The following is a 22,656-nucleotide window of genomic DNA, read 5'->3' on the forward strand; positions in this document are numbered from 1 at the left end:
TTTGTGCCACGTTCAACTAGACAACAGCATGGTATTCAATTGCATACCAGAAATTTTCAGTTTGGTTGATCACTACTCTTTTTTTTTTTTTTTTAACTTTTTTTAATGTTTATTTTTGAGACAGAGCGTGAGCTGGGAGGGGCAGAGAGAGGGAGACACAGAATCCGTTGCAGGTTCTGAGCTGTCAGCACAGAGCCCGACGCAGGGCTCAAACTTACAAACCACGAGATCATGACCTGAGCCAAGGACGCTCAACTGACTGAGCCACCCAGGCGCCCCACTCTTTTCTTAATATATCGAGCCAATGCCAGAGTTCTTCTTGAGTATAGAACAATGGAGAATATTCAAGAAAATGATAACTAACAAGATGCAATTGACTTCATTGTTTGCTTTGAGTCACTTGGCCAACTAATTGGTTGTATCATGTACACGTAATTTCTGAAATTACCTATCATAAATTTCAACTACATTTTGAAGAGAATGGAAATGTATCCAGTGAAACATAATGCATTCCCCATTGGGCAATAACTAGGATATAACTCAGTTTGCACAGAACAATATCAGTTTAGGTTGTTGTCCCAGCATGATTATTAATAGTTCTTGCTTTCACTCTCATAATACTCCAGTCAAATAATAAATAATGCAGTCACCCTTGTCATAACCAACATACATCATTAAAGGAACATGTCAAGTATCTTCATGATCTACAAAATTATAAAACTCTATGGGCGGGGCTACACACGGAAGTCAGTTCTCCTGCCTAAGCTCTTGGAGAGCAAGAACACAACTTTTGTGTACATTTTGGTTGCTCCCCATGCTCGGCTCAGAGCCTTGCCTAGAGCAGATTCTTGATAAATAGTGGACAAATGGATAAATAAATATTTTAAACACCAGTTTCCACAAAGTCCAGTATTATAGCAATGCAGTGATCCCATCAGGGAGATTTAAAAGATGATGAGATTAATTTGACAGGTACCTAAAAAAGCTGTTTGATTTGGTTAGCTAGTCAATTCGGTGACAAACTTCAGCCTGGTTGTTTCTCGCAGTTGTCTGTGGCTTAACACCAACCAATCCAGTTGTACCTCTCATCCCGGAGCCCCACTCTCCATCACCTGTTTCTGTTTTATTTTGGACACATGAAGAAATGTGCACTGAAGGTGAAAGTCTATGTTACATGAATTCTGTGAAGCTAGTGGTGATGACCTCACATTAAGAAATGAAGAGCATTAATTATACTTGGTGAAGCAGAAGTCTTAATAATGTGTGAAAAGATGAAAGGAAAACAGATGAGTGAACTGAATCAGACCTGATTTCAGTGATTGAAATACATCAAAATAACATTCCAGAACCGTTTTTTATGTTAATGCTATATTTACTCCTTCCTGAATGCTAATTAGTGGAAACTCAGCGATAAGTGACAGTGCTTTTTAAAATAATAATTTGTAGAGAATGTCATTCTGGGTACCTCTTTCCTGAAGGCCAAATTGAGAGCACAAAGAAACTGCCAGAGAGAGGAAGCCTCCCGTGCCACTGGCCAGTGCTCTGTTCTTACAGAAGCCTGAGGATGTGGGCCAGTTGGCATCATCCTTGACATCAGCCTTTATGATCAAGCACGGCTCTCACCCTCTCAGAAACCATCTGTGACTCTGTCATTCACAAATGACTCCAAATCCCTACTGAGTTTATTTTTACTTTCTGCTTTCCTCTCTTAGTTTAATGAGTTCTATAAATTTTGTAGTGTGAAGGGGAATTTCCTATTACTTGCTAGACTTACAAGGTCTCAATGAATACTTCCCACCCCGGAATTCTGGGACTTTTTGAACAGGTTCCTTCAGTCAGGCCCTCCATCAGTTTGCACGTATGTTCAGACCCTTCACTTAGCCGAGATAAAGATTAACTTTAACGATTAGACATGTCTGCTCGCTCCTCAAATCTTCTCTCTCCGGGTATTCTAGTTATTCTCGCTATTGTCTCTATTTGTGACAGTTCCTTCGAGAGATGTGGCAACAAGCTATAGGCACCACAAATTTAGGGTTGTATTGGAAAGGAGTTGTTACTTGGTTTTCCAAACCATTCTTGATGACGGCTAACATATTTTTTTTGACCAGTTTGGACCACAATAACAGGGAAATTCCTGCTAATTGCCTCAACATCCCTTTCTTGGCTCCTCACTCAGAGACCTCAAGCCTTTCTTTAGCATTAGACTTGGAAACAAATGGTGTGGATACACCCTAGTTCTGATGCTTCTCGGATACTTGGTCCAGACAAATTCAGGTGACCACTTTAAATCTCTATTCATTTATCTTTAAAGTAAAGATAATAATGCCTCTCAGAGTTATCATGAGGGGGAGAAACTGGACTTACAAATATGAGAGCCTCTAAAATTGAAAGCTGTGCAAGTGCGTCTCATTATTAACAATTTCAACAGTATCATCTATTCCTTTTCTACCTTTCACAACAATTATTGGGGTGGTAGAAATGTGGTAACTTAACCTCCCAACAAAGAAAGCCCAGGACCAGATGGCCTCCCTGGTAAATTCTACCAAACATTTTTTTTAATATGAAATTTATTGTCAAATTGGTTTCCATACAACACCCAGTGCGCATCCCAATAGGCGCCCTCCTCAATGCCTATCACCCACTTTCCTCTCCCTCTCACCCCCCATCAACCCTTAGTTTATTCTCAGTTTTTAAGAGTCTCTTATGGTTTGGCTCCCTCCCTCTCTAACTTTTTTTTTCCTTCCCCTCTCCCATGGTCTTCTGTTAGGTTTCTCAGGATCCACATAAGAGTGAAAACATATGTATTCTAACAAACGTTTAAAGAAAAATTAACTGCAATCCTTCTCAAACATTTCAAAAAAAATTGAAGTGGAGACAAATATCCAAACTCGTTTTATAAGGTCAACATTACCCTGACACAAAAGCCAAAGACATCCCAAGAAAAGAGAACCATAGGCCAATATCCTTGATGAACATAGATGCAAAAATCTTAGAAAAATACTAGAAAAGAAAATTAATAGCATACTGAGAGGATTATATACCACGATCCAGTGGGACTTACCCTTGGGATGCAAAGACAGTTCAACATATAAAAATTAATCAATGTAGGATGTATGGACGCCTGGGTGGCTCAGTCATTTTAAGTGTCCAACTCTTGATTTCGGCTTAGATCATGATTTCATGATTGGTGAGATCAAGCATGAACTGGGCTCTCTAAATGGATAACCGGTGTAATACATCACATTAGCAGACTGAAAGATAAAGGCACTCAATTGATTGTTTCTTTTGCTGTGCAGAAAATATGAAGTTTGAGGTAGTTCTAGATATCTATTCTTGCTTTTGTTATCTGTACTTTTGGTGCCATACCCATGAAATCATTGCCAAGACCAATATTATAAAACTCTTTCCTTATGTTTACTTCTAGGGGTTTACAACATACAAAAAGCAGCTGTGCTTCTATACACCAATAACAAACTATCCAAAATTAATAAATAATCCTATTTACAATAATATCAAAAGTAATAAAACACTTAGGGATAAATTTAACCAAGGAGGTAAAAGACCTGTACACTAAACACTATGAAATATGAATGAAAAAAAGTGAAGAAGATACAAATAATGGGAAGATATTCTGTGCTCATGAATTGGGAGAATTTATTTTGTTCAAATGTCAAGCCTAAAGCAATCTACAGATTCAATGCAATCCCTATCAAAATTTCAATGGCATTTTTCGTAGAAATAGAACAAACAATCCTAAAGTTTATATGGAACCACAAAAGACCCTGAACAGCCAAAGCAATCTTGAGAAGAGAGAACAAAGCTGGAGGAGGCATGCTTCCTGATGTCAAACACGATGGGCTTGGCATAAAAACAGACACATAGACACATGAAAAAGAATCCAGGGCCCAGAAATAAATCCACCCTTCTATGGCCAATTAATTTCTGACAAAGAAGCCAAAAATAAGGATTATTTTTTCAATAAATGGTGTCGGGAAAACTGGATAGCCACACACCAAAGTATAAAACTGGATTCCTTTCACACACCATATAGAAAAATCAACTCGAAATGGATCAAGACTTGAGTGTAAGACCTGACACTGTGAAATTCCTTGACAAAAACTTATGGTGTAAGTTCCTTGATATTGGTTTTGGCAATGATTTTTTTGGATTTGATATCAAAAGTAAAGGCAATAAAAGCAAAAGTATTCAAGTAGGACTACATGAAGCTAAAAAGCTTCCACACAGCACAAGAAACCGCCCATGAAATGAAAGTCAACCTATGGAATGGAAGAGAATAGTTGCAAATCATATCTGATTGGGGGTTAATATCCAAAATGTATAAAGAACTCATACAACTCAATGGCAAAATACCCCTGATCTGAGTTAAAAATGGGCAGAGAAACAGAATGGACATTTTCCCAAAGAAGACACATTGATGGCTAACAGGCACATGAAAAGGTGTTCAACATCACTAATCATCATGGAAATATAAATCAAAACTATAGTGACAATGTCACCCGTCACAATGGCTGTCATCAAAAAGACAAGACATAACAAGTGTTGGGGAGGAGGTAGAGAAAGGGTGACCCTGATGCATGCTGGTGGGAATGTACATTGGTGCAGACACTATGGAAACTAGTATGGAGATTCTTTAAAAAATTAAAAATAGAACTACCGTATGATTCAGCTATTCCATTTCTGGGTATATATATCCAAAGGAAATGAAACCCTTATCTCAAAGACATAGCTGCACTCCCATGTTTATTGCAGAATTATTTGCAATAGCCAAGGTATGAAAACAACCTATATGTTTACTAACAGATGAATGAATAAAGAAGATCTGGTATGTAAGTGTAATAGAACACTATTCCACACAAGAAATAATTAAATCCTGCCATTTGGATCTTGAGGGTATTGGGCTAAGTGAAATAAGTCAGACAAAAAATAAAAAGTGCTGTATGATCCCACTAGTATGTACAATCTAAAAACACCGAACAAAACATAGAAGCAGAGAGTAGAATGGTGGCTAGGTGCTGAGGGTGAGGAATGGGGAGATGCTGGTCAAAGGGTACAAACTTTCAGTTATACGATGAGTGACTTCTGGGAATCTAATATTCAGCATGGCATCTAATAGTGCATAATACTACTGTACTGCATACTTAAAAGTTGCTAAGAGGGGCATCTGGGTGGCTCTGTCAGTTAAGTGTCCGACTCTTGATTTTGGCTCAGGTCATAGTCTCATGGTTTGCGGGATCCAGCCCCTCATGGGGCTCTGTGCTGACAGCGCAGAGCCTGTTTGGGACTCTCTCTCTCTCTCTCTCTCTCTCTCTCTCTCCCTTTCTCTCTGTCCCTTCCCTGCTCACACATAAGCTCTCTCTCTCAAAATACATAAATAAACTTTAAAAAGTTGCTAATAGATGGTAAATGTTCTCACCACACACACACACACACACACAAACACACAAAAGAAAGAAATGGTAATTATGTGATGAGATGGAGGTGTTAGCAAAGGCTATGGTGGTAGTCATTTTGCAACATGTAAGTGTGTCAAATTGGCAACTTGCACATTCTAAACTTACACATGTTCTATGTCATTTATATCTCAGTAAAACTGGAAAAAATACTAAGAAAAAAATGCAAGTGCATTATAGATATGGAGAATGGAATACAAAAGGTCAACAGATCTATAATATGACTCCCAAATCTATACACCCAACTCAGCTATATCTCTTGAACTCCAGACTGGAATATTCACACTGATTAATAACTGTACTTGGATATCCCACTGAACCTTATACATATTCATTTATTAAATTAACAAATATTTTTACTTTTTTATTTTTTTAAAAAGTGTATTTATTTTTGAGACAGAAAGAGAGACAGAGTGTAAGTGGGGGAGGGGCAGAGAGGGAAGGACACAGAATCCGAAGCAGGCTCCAGGCTCTGCGCTGTCAGCACAGAGCCCGATGCGGGGCTCGAATCCACGAACCATGAGATCATAACTTGGGCCAAAGACAGACACTTAACTGACTGAGCCACCCAGGGGTCCCTTAAGTCAACAAATATTTTTAAATAATATTCACAAAATTTAACTGGAGTATCCCCTCAGAACTACACCTTCTCCGAACAATCATGAGGTAGGTCTTATAGATTCAAATTTTGTTAATTTACCCCTCTTCTACATTGCCTTTGTGTTTACTGTAACAGCCTCCTAAATGTGTCTTTTTGGGCCCAGTCTTGCATTTCTTTTAACTCATCTACACAGAAGCCCGGCTGATGTTTCTAAAGTGAAAGTATGATCATGCTACTTTTCTGATCGAACCCCATTAAGGACTCCCCATTAATTTTAGAGAAATGCCACGGTGAGTGATTTGACTTCCAAGGACTCACTTCTTCTACAGCCTCGGTTTTACTGTGTTCCCACTGCACTTCAGGCTCCAGCCACCCTACGCCCTCTGCAGCCCCCTCTGCCAGAAACAAGTCTCTACTGTTCCATCCCTCCTGCCACACCTTGACACTTGTTTACCTTTGAATCCCAGCTTAGGTTTTAGGCTTTCTTTGACCTTCCACATCCACCTTTAAGACTGGGCAAAAAAGCCCCTCCTAAGTGCTCCTTTACAGCTGGTGCTTAGTTTCAGCCCAACGCTGATGCAGGAACTCTCCTTCACTGTTTGTCCACAAGCTCAACCAGACCTTCAATTCGTTGTGAGCAAGCACTGTGTCTAATTTACACGTGTATTCTCAGTACCTAATCCAGAGCATTACACATGGGAGGTATTTGTTAAGTTATTGTTGCATCGATTAAAAAAATAGAGAAGTGAAATAGTCCATATTAGTAGTAATTTTGGTAGTTGAACAACACAGATTTGTTTTCTTCACTGGTTTCCCATCTACATCACTAAACTCAAGTGTTATGTCTCACCATTTCCAAAAAAGACTCCATTTTCGTTCTGCAAAATTAAGCTGAATAACTTCGATTTTAAAACTCAGAAATGGCAAAAGGATCTTTAAACACGATTTGGTGAAGATTTTGGAAGGTGGGAGATTTTGATTGTCCTCAGTGTTACCTGAATTTAATTATTTCTTCATGTTGCCAAAATGCTAATTTCTGCAAACGTTCCTATTTTCCCTACTTCCCTACACCCTAAAAAGGAGGGTAATAAAAACCATTCTTCAGGCACACACACACACAAAGAAGGAAGAGGCACGGCCAAAAACAGAGACAGAGCCTTGTTTAGTTCCGATATCAAATCTTAAAAATAAGCAAAAAGAAATTATCTGGTATTCAACTAAATACAGGTTCTGTTTCAGAAACTTGTTGTAGAGGAGTTTGTGTGAATTTCTATCATTTAGGTGAGATAGCCCCTCCTGGGACCCAGGTTGAACCAAGTCTACTATGGGGGCAAAGTAAACCAATAGTAAAAATAAGTAGGGATATGATCAATTCTAGAATGTCAACTAGAGGAATACTAACCAGACAGGGAAAGTACACGGGACCTTGATTTTGATGGCTGAAGGTATTTACTTGCAGGGACACGTGTGGGGGAGGAGACCTCAATTCTGTGTTCATTATGTGATGTGTGTGTGTGTGTGTGCGCGCGTGTGTGTGCGCATGTGCGTGTGTGTGCGTGCACACACATATGCGCATGCCTGGCTTGTGGACATCTTTGCATGCAAGACACAGTCAAGGAAAATGAAGACAGTTGTCAGAGGATGAGAAGTAGAGATACAGGAACCAGTTTTATTTTTCTGTGTAAATATGTAAAAGCCATAATCACACACAATGCAATTAAAAACACAAAAGAATGACAAGAAAAAGGAAGGTATTTTTGTTTTAAGTCAGAAATCTCATGACAAGACATTTGGAAAACAGAAAAGCAATTGACAGTTACAGTGACAACAGAGATCAGAATTTTACAGAGAAAGAGTTTGTGAATGACTCAAATATACTTGGAAGGTAACAAATCACATTGTAATGGCCTGTAAATACATCCTTACAGGAATGTCCAAAAGGAGTCAATGTGAAAACTGTATGTATGAGTTTTGGCCATAATCTACTTTATGTTTACTTCAAATATTTGGGAATGCAAATATTGATGAAGGTTTTCCCCAAGTCTCTTGTCACAAAGTCTAACTTTGGAACAGACCCATCTGAGACAGCAGTCTGCATGCTGCCTGAATGTGAGGGAAAGGCATAGGGATTAAGGAAAGACTTCAAAATCAATTGCTTCTAGTTTGAAATGACTGCCAGTATTCTACAGGATAGGAATTTTCTGCATAAAACGTTTTATTGCTATTGAAAAATAAAATTGAACACATCTCATTTGCTTTTAGAGTATACCATTTTGTCTTTTTGTTTTGATTTGTTTTGAGTAGTATATTTAGGTTTTCCTTGGTCATTTCCACAGAAAAACAAGTTTTTAAAAAAAAAAAAACAACAATTGGGAATAAATGAGTATTGGCTATCACCTGATGGCTAAATCACCCTCATGTTTTCAAACCAGGGCAGCTCCTAAAGACATAGACACATTTACACAATTATATTTGTCTGGTCACTGTTACTGTAGTCGCTTTCTAAATTAATTCATAGGGTCAAACCACTTTCCCTTTAAATGAACACAATGTCTCCTTTGAAAGGGGGCATCCATACAAAGATATTTAGCAGAAATGCTAACATGCCAGTGGAAGCAATTAAAAATATCAAATAAAGCATTTTCTAAATTACTATTTTATTTACTCTATGAAAGCTAATAAATAAATAATTTTTGCATATCTCATTAGTTAATATACTAACTTAGTAGACTTAGTAGATCCATCATTTCAGGTATATATTTACAAAACATAATGCCAAATATATTCTAATTATGGAAGGTACTTTCCGCACCTTCCATATGCTTTTATTATTTTTTCAGAAAGATACTCAAAGATGACGCATTTACTTGTAAATTTTAGAAAAACATGCCTCCAAGAAATCAAGTTTTATAATATATATTTTTGGTGTATGGATATACGATAGTACTTTTTAAAATTAAATATGCCTTGAAAAACAATTCGAGTCAGTCCATTTGATAGAAATGTCAGCAAGCTCATAGATTTATAAGCAATTAGCAGAAAGTTACTCTATTTGAATAGAAAGTATTGTAGGAAAAAGAAATGGAAATAGTGCTTATGCGTCATTCTATTGGAGGAGAGGTTTTGGGGAATCAGAAATCATACTGGTGAGCTATCACTTGAGTTTTGATACCAATTATACCAGAAAATTTTATTTCTATATTTTAGGGATTTCGTGTGATTTCCTTCTTTCTCTTTATATATATGTATATGTATATATATATATACGTACATATATATACATACATATATATATATACATATACATGTGTATATATATATGTATGTATATATATGTATATATATATATACATATACAAATATATATATATACATATATATATTTTTTTTTTAAATTTTTTTCAACGTTTTTTATTTATTTTTGGGACAGAGAGAGACAGAGCATGAAAAGGGGAGGGGCAGAGAGAGAGGGAGACACAGAATCGGAAACAGGCTCCAGGCTCCGAGCCATCAGCCCAGAGCCTGATGCGGGGCTCGAACTCACGGACCGCGAGATCGTGACCTGGCTGAAGTCGGACGCTTAACCGACTGCGCCACCCAGGCGCCCCAATACATATATATATTTTTTTAACTTACCAGAGGGTTGGCAACATTTCATTAAAAAAATTTTTTTTTCATGTTTATTTTTCAGAGGGAGAGAGGCAGGGAGTGAGTGGGGGAGGGGGCAGAGAGAGAGAGAGGGAGACACAGCATCCGAAGCAGTATTTGAATAACAACATATTAAAACATAGACGGGTATGAAAAACAGTTTAATCGGTAATTTTAAAACTGTCAGGTCATGAATAATAGATGGGAATGAAAGAATATAAATGACTTAGGATCAGGGTGAATGAGGCAACTAACATTACAGAAGTCCACACAGCAGTGGAATGGGGGAGAAAATGTGATCTTAGCATAGTGGTCATTCACATATGGAAGCACTCAGAATGATAACGTATCTTACTGAGTACACTCAATGATGAGATGTTTCTGGTTATGTTAAGAACAATATTTTTGGGGCGCCTGGGTGGCCCAGTCAGTTAAGAGCCCAACTCTTGGTTTTGGCTCAGGTCATGATCTCACAATTTATGGGTTCAAGCCCTGAGTTAGGCTCTACACTGACAGCGCAGAGCCTGCTTGGGATTCTCTCTCTCCCTTTCTCTCTGCCCCTCCCTTCCCAACACTCTCTCTCTCTCTCAAAATGAATAAAATAAACTTTAAAAAAAGAAAAATTTTTACATGTATAGCTGAAATAGGTAAATACTTGCTATTCTCATATTATGCTCGTGATCGCTTAATTAGCCCTTGAATTTATTTTGATTTTCAAGGTAGTTAGTTTTTTATTTTCTTTTTCAGAATCTAAAACAAGTCAAGGCATTTCTTGAAATTCAACGGCTTTTAAGTTTGGGAATGTCCAAATGAATGTTAATAATCTTCCGGTTCACCCCACTCAATAACTGCCTCATCATTCATGCGCAGAATGAGGTAAGAAAGAAGCTGAAAGAGATTCTGCCAGAGTAAGAGAGAGACGTAAAAGGAGAGTCCGCTCACATCTACCTCACAGCGTTCACCAGCAAAGGCGACATCACAGAGGCACTGGAACTTGTTGACCCGGTCCTGGCACAGACCTCCATTGAAGCAGGGATCAGAGGCACACTCATCGATGTCCTTTTCACACCTTGAAAATAAACAGAACCAGCAGAAGCCTTGGTCTTTGTTGAGCAAACTGGCTGTGAAATGGGGAAAGGAAAAAACTCACCTCACCTACTTGGAACAGTGCAGTCTCATTTACCAGTTGCCACGCAACTTACATATTCCTAATAACGGGGGAGAGATTCCTTAAAATTCCCGTAACAAATTTTGTTTTTAAGGGAAACGATTTGTAGACACACACACACACACACACACACACACACACACACACAATTAGAATGAGAAAACAGGTGCAAATAGTGAGAAACCAAGAAAAACCTGAAGAAACCAGTTTGTTCCTGAAGAGCATTAGGGTCTTTGCCACTTGTGGGTCAGTTTATTGGGGGCACATAGGAACCATGGGTGAGGCTGAATTTGCCAACCTGAAGGATACAGAGCAGGCCCAGGCTCCGGCTGCGAGGCTGCTAATGAATCCAGGCCTTCAGGCTGTGGGGGGAAAGAAAGTCCTTCAAAACTAGGGGGGGGAATTGGTTTATTCTGGGAGATTTGGGATTATTTTCCTTTGGAATCCCATTGTTTTTTTTAACAAAAAGCAAAAGTAGATATTTAGAAAATTTCAGTTGCTAATAAATATGTTTCATAGCTAAGTGTCATTTTTAAATAGTCAGAACGACTTTCAAAAGCCAAGTTTTCCCAAACAAGTGATATAGCAACTCTAAAAAGTGTATTGAAATTTTCCTCTTCCCTGGGATGCTGTCATCTTTCACCTACTCTTGTTATTTATGGAACAACTTGTTCTTCCGTATATTCACCGATTAATTCGCCAGCCACTCATGCAGTCATTCAGTAGATATGTATTTAGCATTTGCCATTCGCCAAACACGCTGTTAGGTCTCAGGATAGAGCAGTAACTAAGGCATCTCTTTTACTTTGGGAAATTCATATCAAATGTTAGCTTCAAGAATCCCTAAAGAGAAGCTTACAATGTCGAAGCGTAACGTCAACAATTTTTCATTCCCCACCTCCCAAAAGGTACCACTTGCATGCATGAATCATCAGCTAATCACTAGGCTTAAAATGAAGAGAAATGAAGGGGTGAGTGGGGAGGCCCAACCCAAGGTATAAAGGAAAAAAGAAAAAGATTTCTTCCCAGAAAAACAGCTCCTTATCCCCTTGGATACCAAGCATAGCTGAGACATTCTGTTTTCCCTTTTTGGCTCCGGCTTCTGGCCTGGAAGGAGACTTCTCCGATTAGATCTGAACAAAAGCTGACAACTTGCGAGAGCCTGCCAAGCACTCCGTCCTGGGTGGACCAGAGTGTCCACACCATTCATCATTTACAACCTGCCAGGATGACACTATAAAGTTGGGGGGTTAGCCAGGCAGAAGAGGAGGCAATTTGCAGGAAGACAGCTTTTCAATATCTTTTGGCGTTATGGAAGTCACATTCCCCTAGGCCTTCAGAGATTATCTAGTATTTTCCAGGCCTCTTCCAGCTACTCTTTCTCCATTTCTTATCTATTTCTCTTTGGAACTAAATGGTGTGTCACACATGCATATTCCTTATAAACATTATTGGAGCTTTCATTAGAGGTTAATTAATACATGGAAAATCAAAATAAATAAATCCATTAACATGCAACGAATTAACTAACGATGCCTAAGGACTTTGAAAAGTACAGAAGCTATTGAGCACGTGTTCACTCTTTTAGAAATCCATTTGCCACAGAGAAGTTTATCCAGATGAAAGAGTCTTGGGAGAGGAAAGAAAACTTGGGAGCTTCCTTTTCTTACCACATTTTAAACAAATACTTTGCATTTATTTATTTATTTACTTACTTACTTACTTACAGAGACAGTGTGCACGTGTGTGTGTGAGCAGGAGAGGGGTAGAGGGAGAGGGAGAGAGAGAGTCTTGGATAGCCCAACACAAGAGTTTGATCTCATGACCATGAGACATGACGAGAGCCGAAATCAAGAATTGGATGCTGAACCGACTGAGCCACCCAGGCACCCCAATAATTTGCATTTAAATGCAATATTTTTTTTTAATTTTCTAACGTTTATTTTTAAGAGAGAGAGACAGAGCATGAGCAGGGGAGGGGGAGGGGAAGAGAGAGAAGGAGACAGAATCTGAAGCAGGCTCCAGGCTCTGAGCTGTCAGCACAGAGCCTGATGTGGGGTTCAAACCCACAATTTGTGAGACCATGACCTGAGCCGAAGTCAGATGCTTAACCGACTGAGTCACCCAGGTGCCCCATTATTATTTTTTAATGTTTATTTATTTATTTTGAGAGAAAGAGAGCATGAGTAGGGGAGGGGCAGAGACAGAGGAGAGAGAGAATCCCAAGCAGGCTCCATGCTGGCAGTGCAGAGTTCAATGTGGGGCTCGATCCCACGGCCCTGGGATCATGACCTGAGTCAAAATCAACACTTGGATACTTAGCTGACTGAGCCACTCAGGTGTTCTCTCCCCACCCCATTTTTAAAGATTATTTTTTTAAACAAATGTGGGAGGAAAAGGAAATGTTTGTTGTAAATAGGCATAATGTATGAATAGCAGAGGAAAATCATCCAAGGCTTTGGATGAGTCTATGCATTGTGCCATTGAACATTAATGTGACATTAAGTTGTGACACTGAGGCAGGGAATAACCAGCACTTAAATATAGTGAAAGAATTCTTCAAAATTTAGGATAAGGAAATATTTGCACTATTTCAGAGGTGTATGGAATTGGAGGCCAATTGAATGGTCTCTGTGTTAGCAATATGTGGCATGGTAAAAATTGGTACCATAAAAAGTAGAATATGATCCAAGGTTATGTCTTTCGATGCACATATATGCTTGGACTGCCCGTGCCATCTAGAGCCAACCACTGGAAGCAGACTGTAAAGGCAGGAACTCGATTTGTCATTGAACGTTGAAAGGGCAAAATGTAAGTATATCCTAGACTGCCTGCTGTTTTGTAAAAAGGCAAAAGAGCTGAATCTGTGTAGTGCCCAAAGAGCCAGCTGGAAAAAAGAAAATTCAAAACTGTAATTGTCACGGAGCACAAATATATCTATTATTTTATTAACTACTCTTTTGAGAAAAATTAATCAGTCAAAATCTCATTGTCAAGTGCTTTGTATTCTAATTTATGCAATCTGTTCAATGCAGGAATTCTGGTCAGAAATTACTATCTTATCCTGAATGGCATATGAGATGAAGGAGCACTTTTTCCATTTTCTGTTAATTGTTGCAAACATAGATTTATTCATTTAGGTGAGCACATTCAAAAGATGAGCACAGGCTTTGAAGGCAGCTCAACCCTTCTGCAGCATATACCTGGATACATCTGACCTGTAACTTAATCCCTCAGCCTCAGTTTATGTAAAGGAAAAGTGGAAATAATAACACCTAGAGATAGAAGTGCTTAGGTGGCTCAGTCAGTTGAGCATCTGACTCTTGATTTTGGCTAAGGTGATGATCCCAGGGTTGTGGGATTGAGTCCTGCATTGGGCTCTGTGCTGTGCATGGAGGCTGCTTAAGATTCTCTCTCTCTCTCTCTCTCTGCCCCTCTACCCCACTCACGTGCTCTCTCTTTCTCTAAAATAAAAATAAATAAATAACAAGTAGGGATAACACTTATAAGATGCACGACTTAGTGCTCAACAAATGGTTAATTATTATCTGCTTCTATAGAGGTCTGCATCTATATCCTATAGAGCCCTGGTTTATAATCATTTTGGGGACACTGATCCTTTTGAGAATCTGATAAAAGCTGTGAAGTATGTCCCTTTTTCTTATCTTTGACCTCATCTTCAGCTAGTCAAACACATATCTAAATTTGCCTACATTTTCAGCCAGCCACAGACTGTCTAAAGCCATTGTCCAACTCCGTATCACCAATCCTTGTATTATGTGAAGAACTGTTGAAGGGTTTCTCTGGGAAAGACAGACTCTTATGGGTAAGGTATATATACTTGTAGGGTTCTAGGTAATTCTATGAGGCAATCTTTCAGGTATATTTTTACTTTACTTCAACAACAACTATATTTGCATCATGTATGAGAGGTAGTGGGAAAGAAACATGAATCCAGAAGTACTTATCAGAAAGAAAAATACCACATTTTTTCAAAGACATATTTTCCTATTTGAAGTCGTGGCTAATAAAGTGTTCTTTACTTTGACCTAAACTGTAATTTTTCTTTTTTTTTTTTTTTAATTATTTGACTCTGGTTGGAGTCAAATTTCATATTTCAGCATGGATTTTCCTATGGGAACTGAGATGAAAAATTAGAGAAATCAACTTTGAATAATCCCCCTGTTCTTCAGCCCAGAATTTTCTTCTATGAAGTTCTAATGTGACTCACCATTCCCCAGTAAAACCTGGCGGGCACAGACATTTTAATTCGCCCTGGAACTCTGAGCAGTTGCCTCCGCTGTAGCAAGTGAGATTTGTCTTCTCATTCCCACAGACTGTTGAGGGTAATCTGGTGTGTCTAGAGAGATAAAAGTAACAGCCACAGCTGTTCATCTTGTTCATTTCATTCAAGAAAACTTTTTGGAAAAGTTCATATATGGAGTCAATGCCAAACTAATTAAGTACTCAGGCTGGCTGAGCTACAGATGCTTAATGGTGCTACATTATACCCAAATCTCTTTCTTTTAGTAAACAGCTCCTGCTGGAGGGTGCTAGAACAAGCATAGCTATATATCTTCCATTTCTACACAGTTTTCATTGGTGAGATAAGATCTGTGCTGTGGGGTGGCAATAAATTTAGGGGTGGGAAGAAACTTGCTCTAGCTTGTTTTGCTGCTGCTTTGCTAATAAATCAACACAGGCCAAAGGAAAACTGCATCTCTGTAAAGGCCAGGAAAGCCAGGACAGCGGTCTGGTACCCACGCACTCATGCGATTTCTCTGTAGGCTTTCAGAGCTGAACTCCTGTTGCCCTGCCAACACTTGCTGTTCCCTATATCATGATTCATAGCTTAGTGGAACGCAAGCCAAATCCATCTGGGAGGATTGTGTATGGCACTCAGTGGCAACTACATGCGAATGCAGAGTGTGGCTCTTTTGTATAACCACAAAGCTGTACCTGTTAAGGAATCCTTATGAAAGGCAGAACAAATTGTTAGAAGCTAAGCAGAACTTGACTGCAAGGCACAAGATCCACGGGTGTGAAGGGATTGATTAAAAAGATTTTAAGGGTATTGTGCTGGTCCTTTGACCCACTGTGCATGGTATCTGATACATAATTAATGTTCAGGAGATATAAGATGAATTTAATTTTGTCGTGTTGTGTGTGCGGCAGCTAATATGGAGAAATTAGCCTGTATGACGGTAAGTGTGTCTCTTCCCATAAGAGCTAATCAATTCGACTTTAAAAAGAAAATATCATAAGGACTTTTCAAAAGAACCAAAAATGTCAACCAGCTTTGAAAGAGGTCAATTAGCAATGCAAATGTGAAGCTTTGTATACATCTTACGTTTAATAAACAAGGTTTGAATCTCATTAGAAGGTACTTTTGAGAACTTTAATCTTTGAGAACTTGACTTCGATAAATTAGGCAGGAAAAATGTACTGGAGAACTAGTTACTGGGGCATATATGTTTACTTTACTTATCCGAAGTCACTGTGGCAATACTATTAATTTTGATCCTGAATGTCTTTTGCTTTTAAGCAGGCAGTTTGCCTGTTGGCAAATGAGTCCTTGTTAACTCATGGGAAGTGACACATAACTGGAATGTCAACACTTAACACCTAATACGGTACCTTGCCTTCACAGGTTCTGAACAACAATAAATGTTGTGGAGATAAATACATTTTCTTACAGGTACGGCTACGTGTTCTGTCTGCTAGGAGATTCATCCCATTAGGGTACCACCTCTGAGTTAGTGTAATGCCTACAGGCTGCCAACCCACTCCAGGTGTTCTTGCCAAAGTCTGGGAATGTATTACTTGTTATTAACAACCTTCTCACCTCCCCATAATGACTCAATTGTTTAGTGAATTTAAAAGCAGTATGAGTTAGAAAAACAATAATGAAGTCTACTTACGTGGAAATATTGAAGCAATGTGACTTAGCTGGAAAATATTGATTCTTATTTCTATTTATGTAACATGAAATGGAGGTAGTTACTAGAATTAAAACACCGCTTTTGTAGTTTTAGAAAAAATTGTGAAATACATCGAAATGGGCAAAAGATATTACTGAGTATTCTTTCAGTGGAGTGTTGGGTGTTATAGAAAGGACCCTCTTTCTTTGATTTTATAGTCTATATGTCTTAGATTTTCTTTACTAAACTATTTTACAGCTCTGTAAGCTGCAGAAAATGACATTAGTACAAATGGATCTTGGTCATTGAAATGCAAATGAATTTGTCTGTAGTGCTACAATTGTCCAATATAGAAAAGATAGTTTCAAATATTAATTGTATTGCCCTATAGGAGATTAAATAGTTTTGCATTTATTAGTAACTTCATTTCCTCCTCTCTATTTATATACATATTTATGTTTATGTGGATTATAATAATATATATAATTATTATATATGTAAATAATTAGGTTGTCATTTGACCCAGTTTTTATATCTTACTGGTTCTCCTTATTAATTAATGACTTAAAAACACGAAGACATGTTCATTTACATTTGAGAGTCATGATTTCACCTTCTCGAAATGATAATTTAGCATAGTCTTTTCAAGATCATACAAGGTTTTCCTGCCTGAAACAGCCAAGGGCATTGTTTCAGGGGTAGGAGTCCTGCTTCCTCAAATAATACTAAAACTGAACTTTTGGATTTATTGTAAAAAATATTTGCTCCTTGAGGCCTTAAGGCAGCCAAACTCTGAGGCTGCAGTTCATGAAACATATTCTAACAAAGAGGTCTGGTCAAAACACTACCATGCTTCCTCGTAGAACATCCCAGCGTGTGAGATCCTGTCTACATGACCAAATTGTGATGGAAAGGACTCATGTCACTCCTGCTCAGCACAGCCTACATATGCACAGCTGAGGAGAGAGCTTTCCAATTTGACGAGGAAAATGTAGAGCATAGCTCCGAAGGCCAAGCCTTATGTGAACTTCATGCTCACCTGCAAAATTTTCCTGTGAAGTTTCCAAAACAACGGCAAGAATAGCCATTGGTGTCGCTGATGCAGGTGGCCCCATTTGCACACTGGTGACTCTGGCAATTGTCTATATCCATTTCACAGTTCACACCGGTGAATCCAGGCTCACACCTGCAGTGATAGGCTGCCACTCTGTCGGAGCAGTTGCCATGGATACAGGGGTTTGAAAAGCATTCATCGATGTTGAGTTCACAGCGTGTCCCTGACCATCCCAAGGGACATAAGCAGTGATAAGAGCTGTAGATGTCTTCACAACTTCCTCCATGCAAACAGGGGTTGGAGTTGCAGGCATTTAACTGCAAACAGCCAGTAACCACTGAATTTATAGAGATTTTGAGAAACTGCTCTTCTTGGGGTTTATTAGTGAAACCATGAACATTTTCAAAGTAAGAGAGATAAATGCCACTGATTTCTATTGTACTGAGACACCCTTTCGGGCCCTGTGTATTGCCAACAGCTCGGTCACCCACATAAATGTCTGTATCATCCTTCAGGAAGTTGAGGCTTCCAGTAGCAACTGCACTGATCACAAAAGGTGCTTGGTTATCCACTTCCATTTGCCACCTGGAGGCCTGGGCCAGTGGGTCTGTCATGGAAAGAGTCACTTGGTGCCATATGCCATCATTCACGGACTGCACACTTGTAAGACTCAACATATAAAAACTGTTGTCACTTTGCAATTGAAATAACAATCTGGAATCTTGAATGCTAATATTAAGAAATCCAGGCTCCTTCTCTGCGTGCAATATGACCACATTTGCATCCCTTGTTCTGAAACCAAATGTGATATTGGTGAGTTCTCTGGTAATATTCCCATTGCTCCTGAATAATATTTCACTGCTTTGTGCATTAAAAACAGCATTTGCAATACCTAAAGAGAGAAGGCAACACCAATCAGCAACTTTATAAAATCTGTCATGTTGGCTTCATTACCTTTATTAATATTAATGATCATCCTGTTACTACCATCATGTATTGATTGCTTGATATGTGCTAGGCACTGTGCTGGTTCTTTTTATATTATTTCTAATACAGAATTCTGGAGCAAAAGTTTATTATTATTATCATCATCATCATCACCCTCATTTTATAAAAGGAGATATTGAGACTCATAGAAGTTAAATAATCTTCTCATAGTCATGTGGCTAATAAATAATAAGACCAGAACGCCAGAACTGGATGGTTTGATACCAAAACCCAAAACTACATTTCTTTTCCATCGAAAAGAGGCTACATGTTGAAACAATGTCTAAGAAAGGTGACAATGAGTGGGACCCAATGCACAACGAGAAGTGGACCTTGGATGGGGTGTTGGAAAAACCTACCCTTGTTCACTTGAGTAGAGAAAACCCAGTTCTCCACCTCCTGGGTGGTCTCCTTTCCTCTCACATGACCTCCACATTCACAGCACTTCTGACATCAGATGTGTGGGGCTTTCCCCCCACCAAGCAATTCTGTGCCTCATCATTTTCCCTCCCTTTTGGTTGTTTCCCATCAGCATGGAAATATACTGTAACTGCTCCAATCTTACAAAATAAAAAATTATGCAAGACCCAAAAGCACTACTCACCTCCCCCTCACCCCACTGTTTCTTTAATTCCCTATCCTTTTCCCAGCACATCTTCTCCAGATAGTTCTATACTCTCATTGTCTCCATTTTCTCATCTCCTGTTTTCTTTTTAGTTACATGCCACTTGGCTTTTGGTGCCAGTCACTTCACTGAAGCCACTCTTGTCAAAGTCACAATGACCTCTGGGTTACTCAATGTAGTGGTCAATTCTTGATTCTCACTTTCTGGCACTCTTTGGTAAAGATTGACCTTAAAATGCTATCTTTGCCTCAATTGTGGGGCACCACAGGCAACTGCCAACTTTTTTGATATAGACTATTCCGTTTGTTTGTTTGTTTGTTTGTTTGTTTGTTTATTGAGACAGAGAGAGAGGGAGAGAGAGAAACCTTGAGCGAAAAATGGGCCTCGATCTTGATCTCACAAACTGTGAGATTACGACCTGAAACGAAGTCTAGAGTTGGATGCTTAATCGACTGAGCCATCCAGGAACCCCAGATTTAGGCTATTCGAATTACTTCTCTGTGTGTCTGCTTCTATCATTCTGCAGATCAATAGAGCAATCACTCCTTAGCTCAAGACCTCCTTTGGTTACCATCGCATCTAGAAAGACATCCTAAATCCTAAACGTGGCCTGCAAGAGTGTCTGCGATCTGACTCTTGATTAACTATTCAATTCCATTTGCTAGCACCCTCTTCCTTATTCACATGCTACAGCCACAAAAACTTCTTGCCATTCTTTGAAGACATCAAACTTGTTCCCAAATCAGGCTTTTTACTTGCTGTTACATATACTTGGAGTATTCCTTCCCCAGATCTTCCCACACGTGGCTTTTCCTCAACATATGTGTTCAAATTTCACCTCCTCTGGGAAGCTTTCCCTGACTGTCCACCTTAAAATAGTTCCTTCCCTGTAGTCACTCTGTTCCATTAACTCCTACTTTATTTTCTTCACAGCATTTATAACTATTTGAAATTATGTTGTTCATTTGCCTACTTGTTCTTTGACTGTCTTTCTTTCGGAACTAGAATATGAGCTTTATGAGATCAGGGACTTTCTCTGTTTAGATTATCACTAAATCTCAATGCCTAGAACATCGCCAGATATGTAGTAGGTAAATTTTACCAAATAAATAATCTGTAAAAATAACTCCTTCATCCTCCATTCTATAAAGTGAGATAATGATTAGAAATGACTGCAGGAGAAAATTCAAGTGTTACCATTCGAGTGTACAATTCAAATGTATTATTTGGATTAAAATTTCACTTGGTTTTATAACTTTTGACTGTTGTGTTTTTCCCACCAACCAAGTTTGGGGTTGGGATTAGGGAGTAAAGGAGCAACAAGCGTCTTATTCCATGTTTTTAAATAAATATTAAACTAACAAATCTCATTAGCTCTCCAACTCCTACAGGACGAATACTGTCTACAATGCTAAAGAAATTCATTTTACTAACACTGTGGAGCACACTGAAATCACTCCTCAGCTGGGTGAAATCACAATACACATAACAATATTTGTATTTCACGTTTTCTTTTTGGGAACTTTATCATAAGAACACACACCTGTATATAAGATGGGTTGTAAATTTTTGAGTCTTGGTTTTCTGATAGGATGCCCTACAGGCAAACTCAGGGTGATGCAGGAGCTATGCACTCCAGAGTATGTTATTCTATTAGGCCTAATCTTCTCAATATACCTTACTTGAAAGAAAATACAATAGGGTCATAAGATCACATAAAATTAAAATTACATAAAGTAGCAGAAGCATGTTCTAGGGTTCACACCTGTCAATTAGTAAAAACTCACCCCTCCTATTGATTTACATTTTCTTCCTTCATTAAGATAAGTCATGCTTTTAAAACATGTTGAGACTTTTTGGGAGATCAGAGGCAAACTTTCTACTCTTTCTGTAGTGGGCATGCAGTAGCAATGAAGATTCACTTCACTCCTTTCTGATGCAGCGTGTCCAAATCCTAAACTGCTTTACATCAAAATGAAGACAATATACACCAGGGGTATGGTTCTTGGTCTGCACTATTTTTAGCAATCCTATTCTTTTTTCCCTGTGAAAATACTCCAAATGATTCAAACCCTTTTGTAGAACATAACTGGGTCCAAGACCTTTAATATTTCTATCAAACGATTAACAATAAAATTCATAATACATTATTTTAAATAAGCAGTTCAGAGATAGAACAATGGAAAGGTTGCATTTAAACTTTGGTGTCATGGGGCACCTGGGTGGCTCAGTCGGTTGAGCGTCCGACTTCGGCTCAGGTCATGATCTCACAGTTTGTGGGTTTGAGCCCCGCGTCGGGCTCCGTGCCAATAGCCTGGAGCCTGCTTCGGATTCTGTGTCTCCCTGTCTTTCTGCCCCTCCCCTGCTCATGCTCTGTCTCTGTCTCAAAAATAAATAAAACATTAAAAAAAATTAAAAAGAAATAAATAAACTTTGGTGTCATATTAGAAACCAAATAGCATTCTTTATGCCAACTCATCATACTTTATATAGCATATATATCTGCCTTACTATACCATAATTCAGTTATGTATATTTAAAATATGAAACATGTAACTATATTTATTCTAGAAAACTTTCCCAAGTATATACATATAGTATAACACATTTCATATATTCTTTAAATATGTCTTGACAATACAGAAACAGGGGTGCCTGGGTGGCTCAGTTGGCTGAGCGTTGGGCTCTTGACTTTGGCTCAGGTCGTGATCCCATGGTTGTGGGATAAACCCCGTGTTGGGACTAAAGGTTCTCTCTCTCCCTCTGCTCCTCTCCCCTGCTCATGCTCTCTCTCTCTAAAATAAAAAATGATAAAAAAAGAAAGAAAGAAAATACAGAAACAGAAAAGTAAACATATTCTCTTTTCCTCAGTCGCTGCAGCTCAGTCTAAACAGACTGTTGTTGAAATAAATTTGAGGTCAAACTATTCTCTGGTTCCAGTCCATTATTTTAGTGCAATGTTTTCCAAGGTGATATATATCACTTAAAGTCTGGAGCATTTAAGTGAAATACTGAGTCCCTTGAAGAAAAATAATGTCCTTTTATTCATTTAGCAAATGCTTATTGACAACATCCTATATGTTTGGCACTCTTCTAAGTGCTGAGAATAATGTGAGAAGCCAGATAGGAAATTTCCTTCCCTTTTGAAATGTATATTCCAGTGAGGAAAGGGATGATGAAC

At 38.6% G+C, this 22,656-nt stretch overlaps 1 protein-coding gene across 3 annotated transcripts in view; it reads right to left on the reverse strand.

The window, feature by feature from the left end:
* Positions 1-22,656, reverse strand: part of CRB1 (crumbs cell polarity complex component 1) — a 208,812-nt gene that overhangs the window by 23,969 nt on the left and 162,187 nt on the right. Inside the window, exons 9-11 of one of the 3 annotated variants that reach the window (XM_019430494.2) lie at positions 17,849-18,755; positions 15,120-15,248; positions 10,663-10,789 (exon numbers count right to left, since the gene is read on the reverse strand). In XM_019430494.2, coding sequence (XP_019286039.2) covers positions 10,663-10,789; positions 15,120-15,248; positions 17,849-18,755 — 1,163 coding nt within the window. The remainder of the gene's footprint in view (positions 1-10,662; positions 10,790-15,119; positions 15,249-17,848; positions 18,756-22,656) is intronic. The other 2 variants (XM_019430500.2, XM_019430507.2) reach the window with 2 other exon arrangements.

Source organism: Panthera pardus, unplaced genomic scaffold (assembly GCF_024362965.1).
Source record: "Panthera pardus isolate Hobbes unplaced genomic scaffold, ASM2436296v1 HiC_scaffold_21, whole genome shotgun sequence".
NCBI lineage: Eukaryota > Metazoa > Chordata > Mammalia > Carnivora > Felidae > Panthera > Panthera pardus.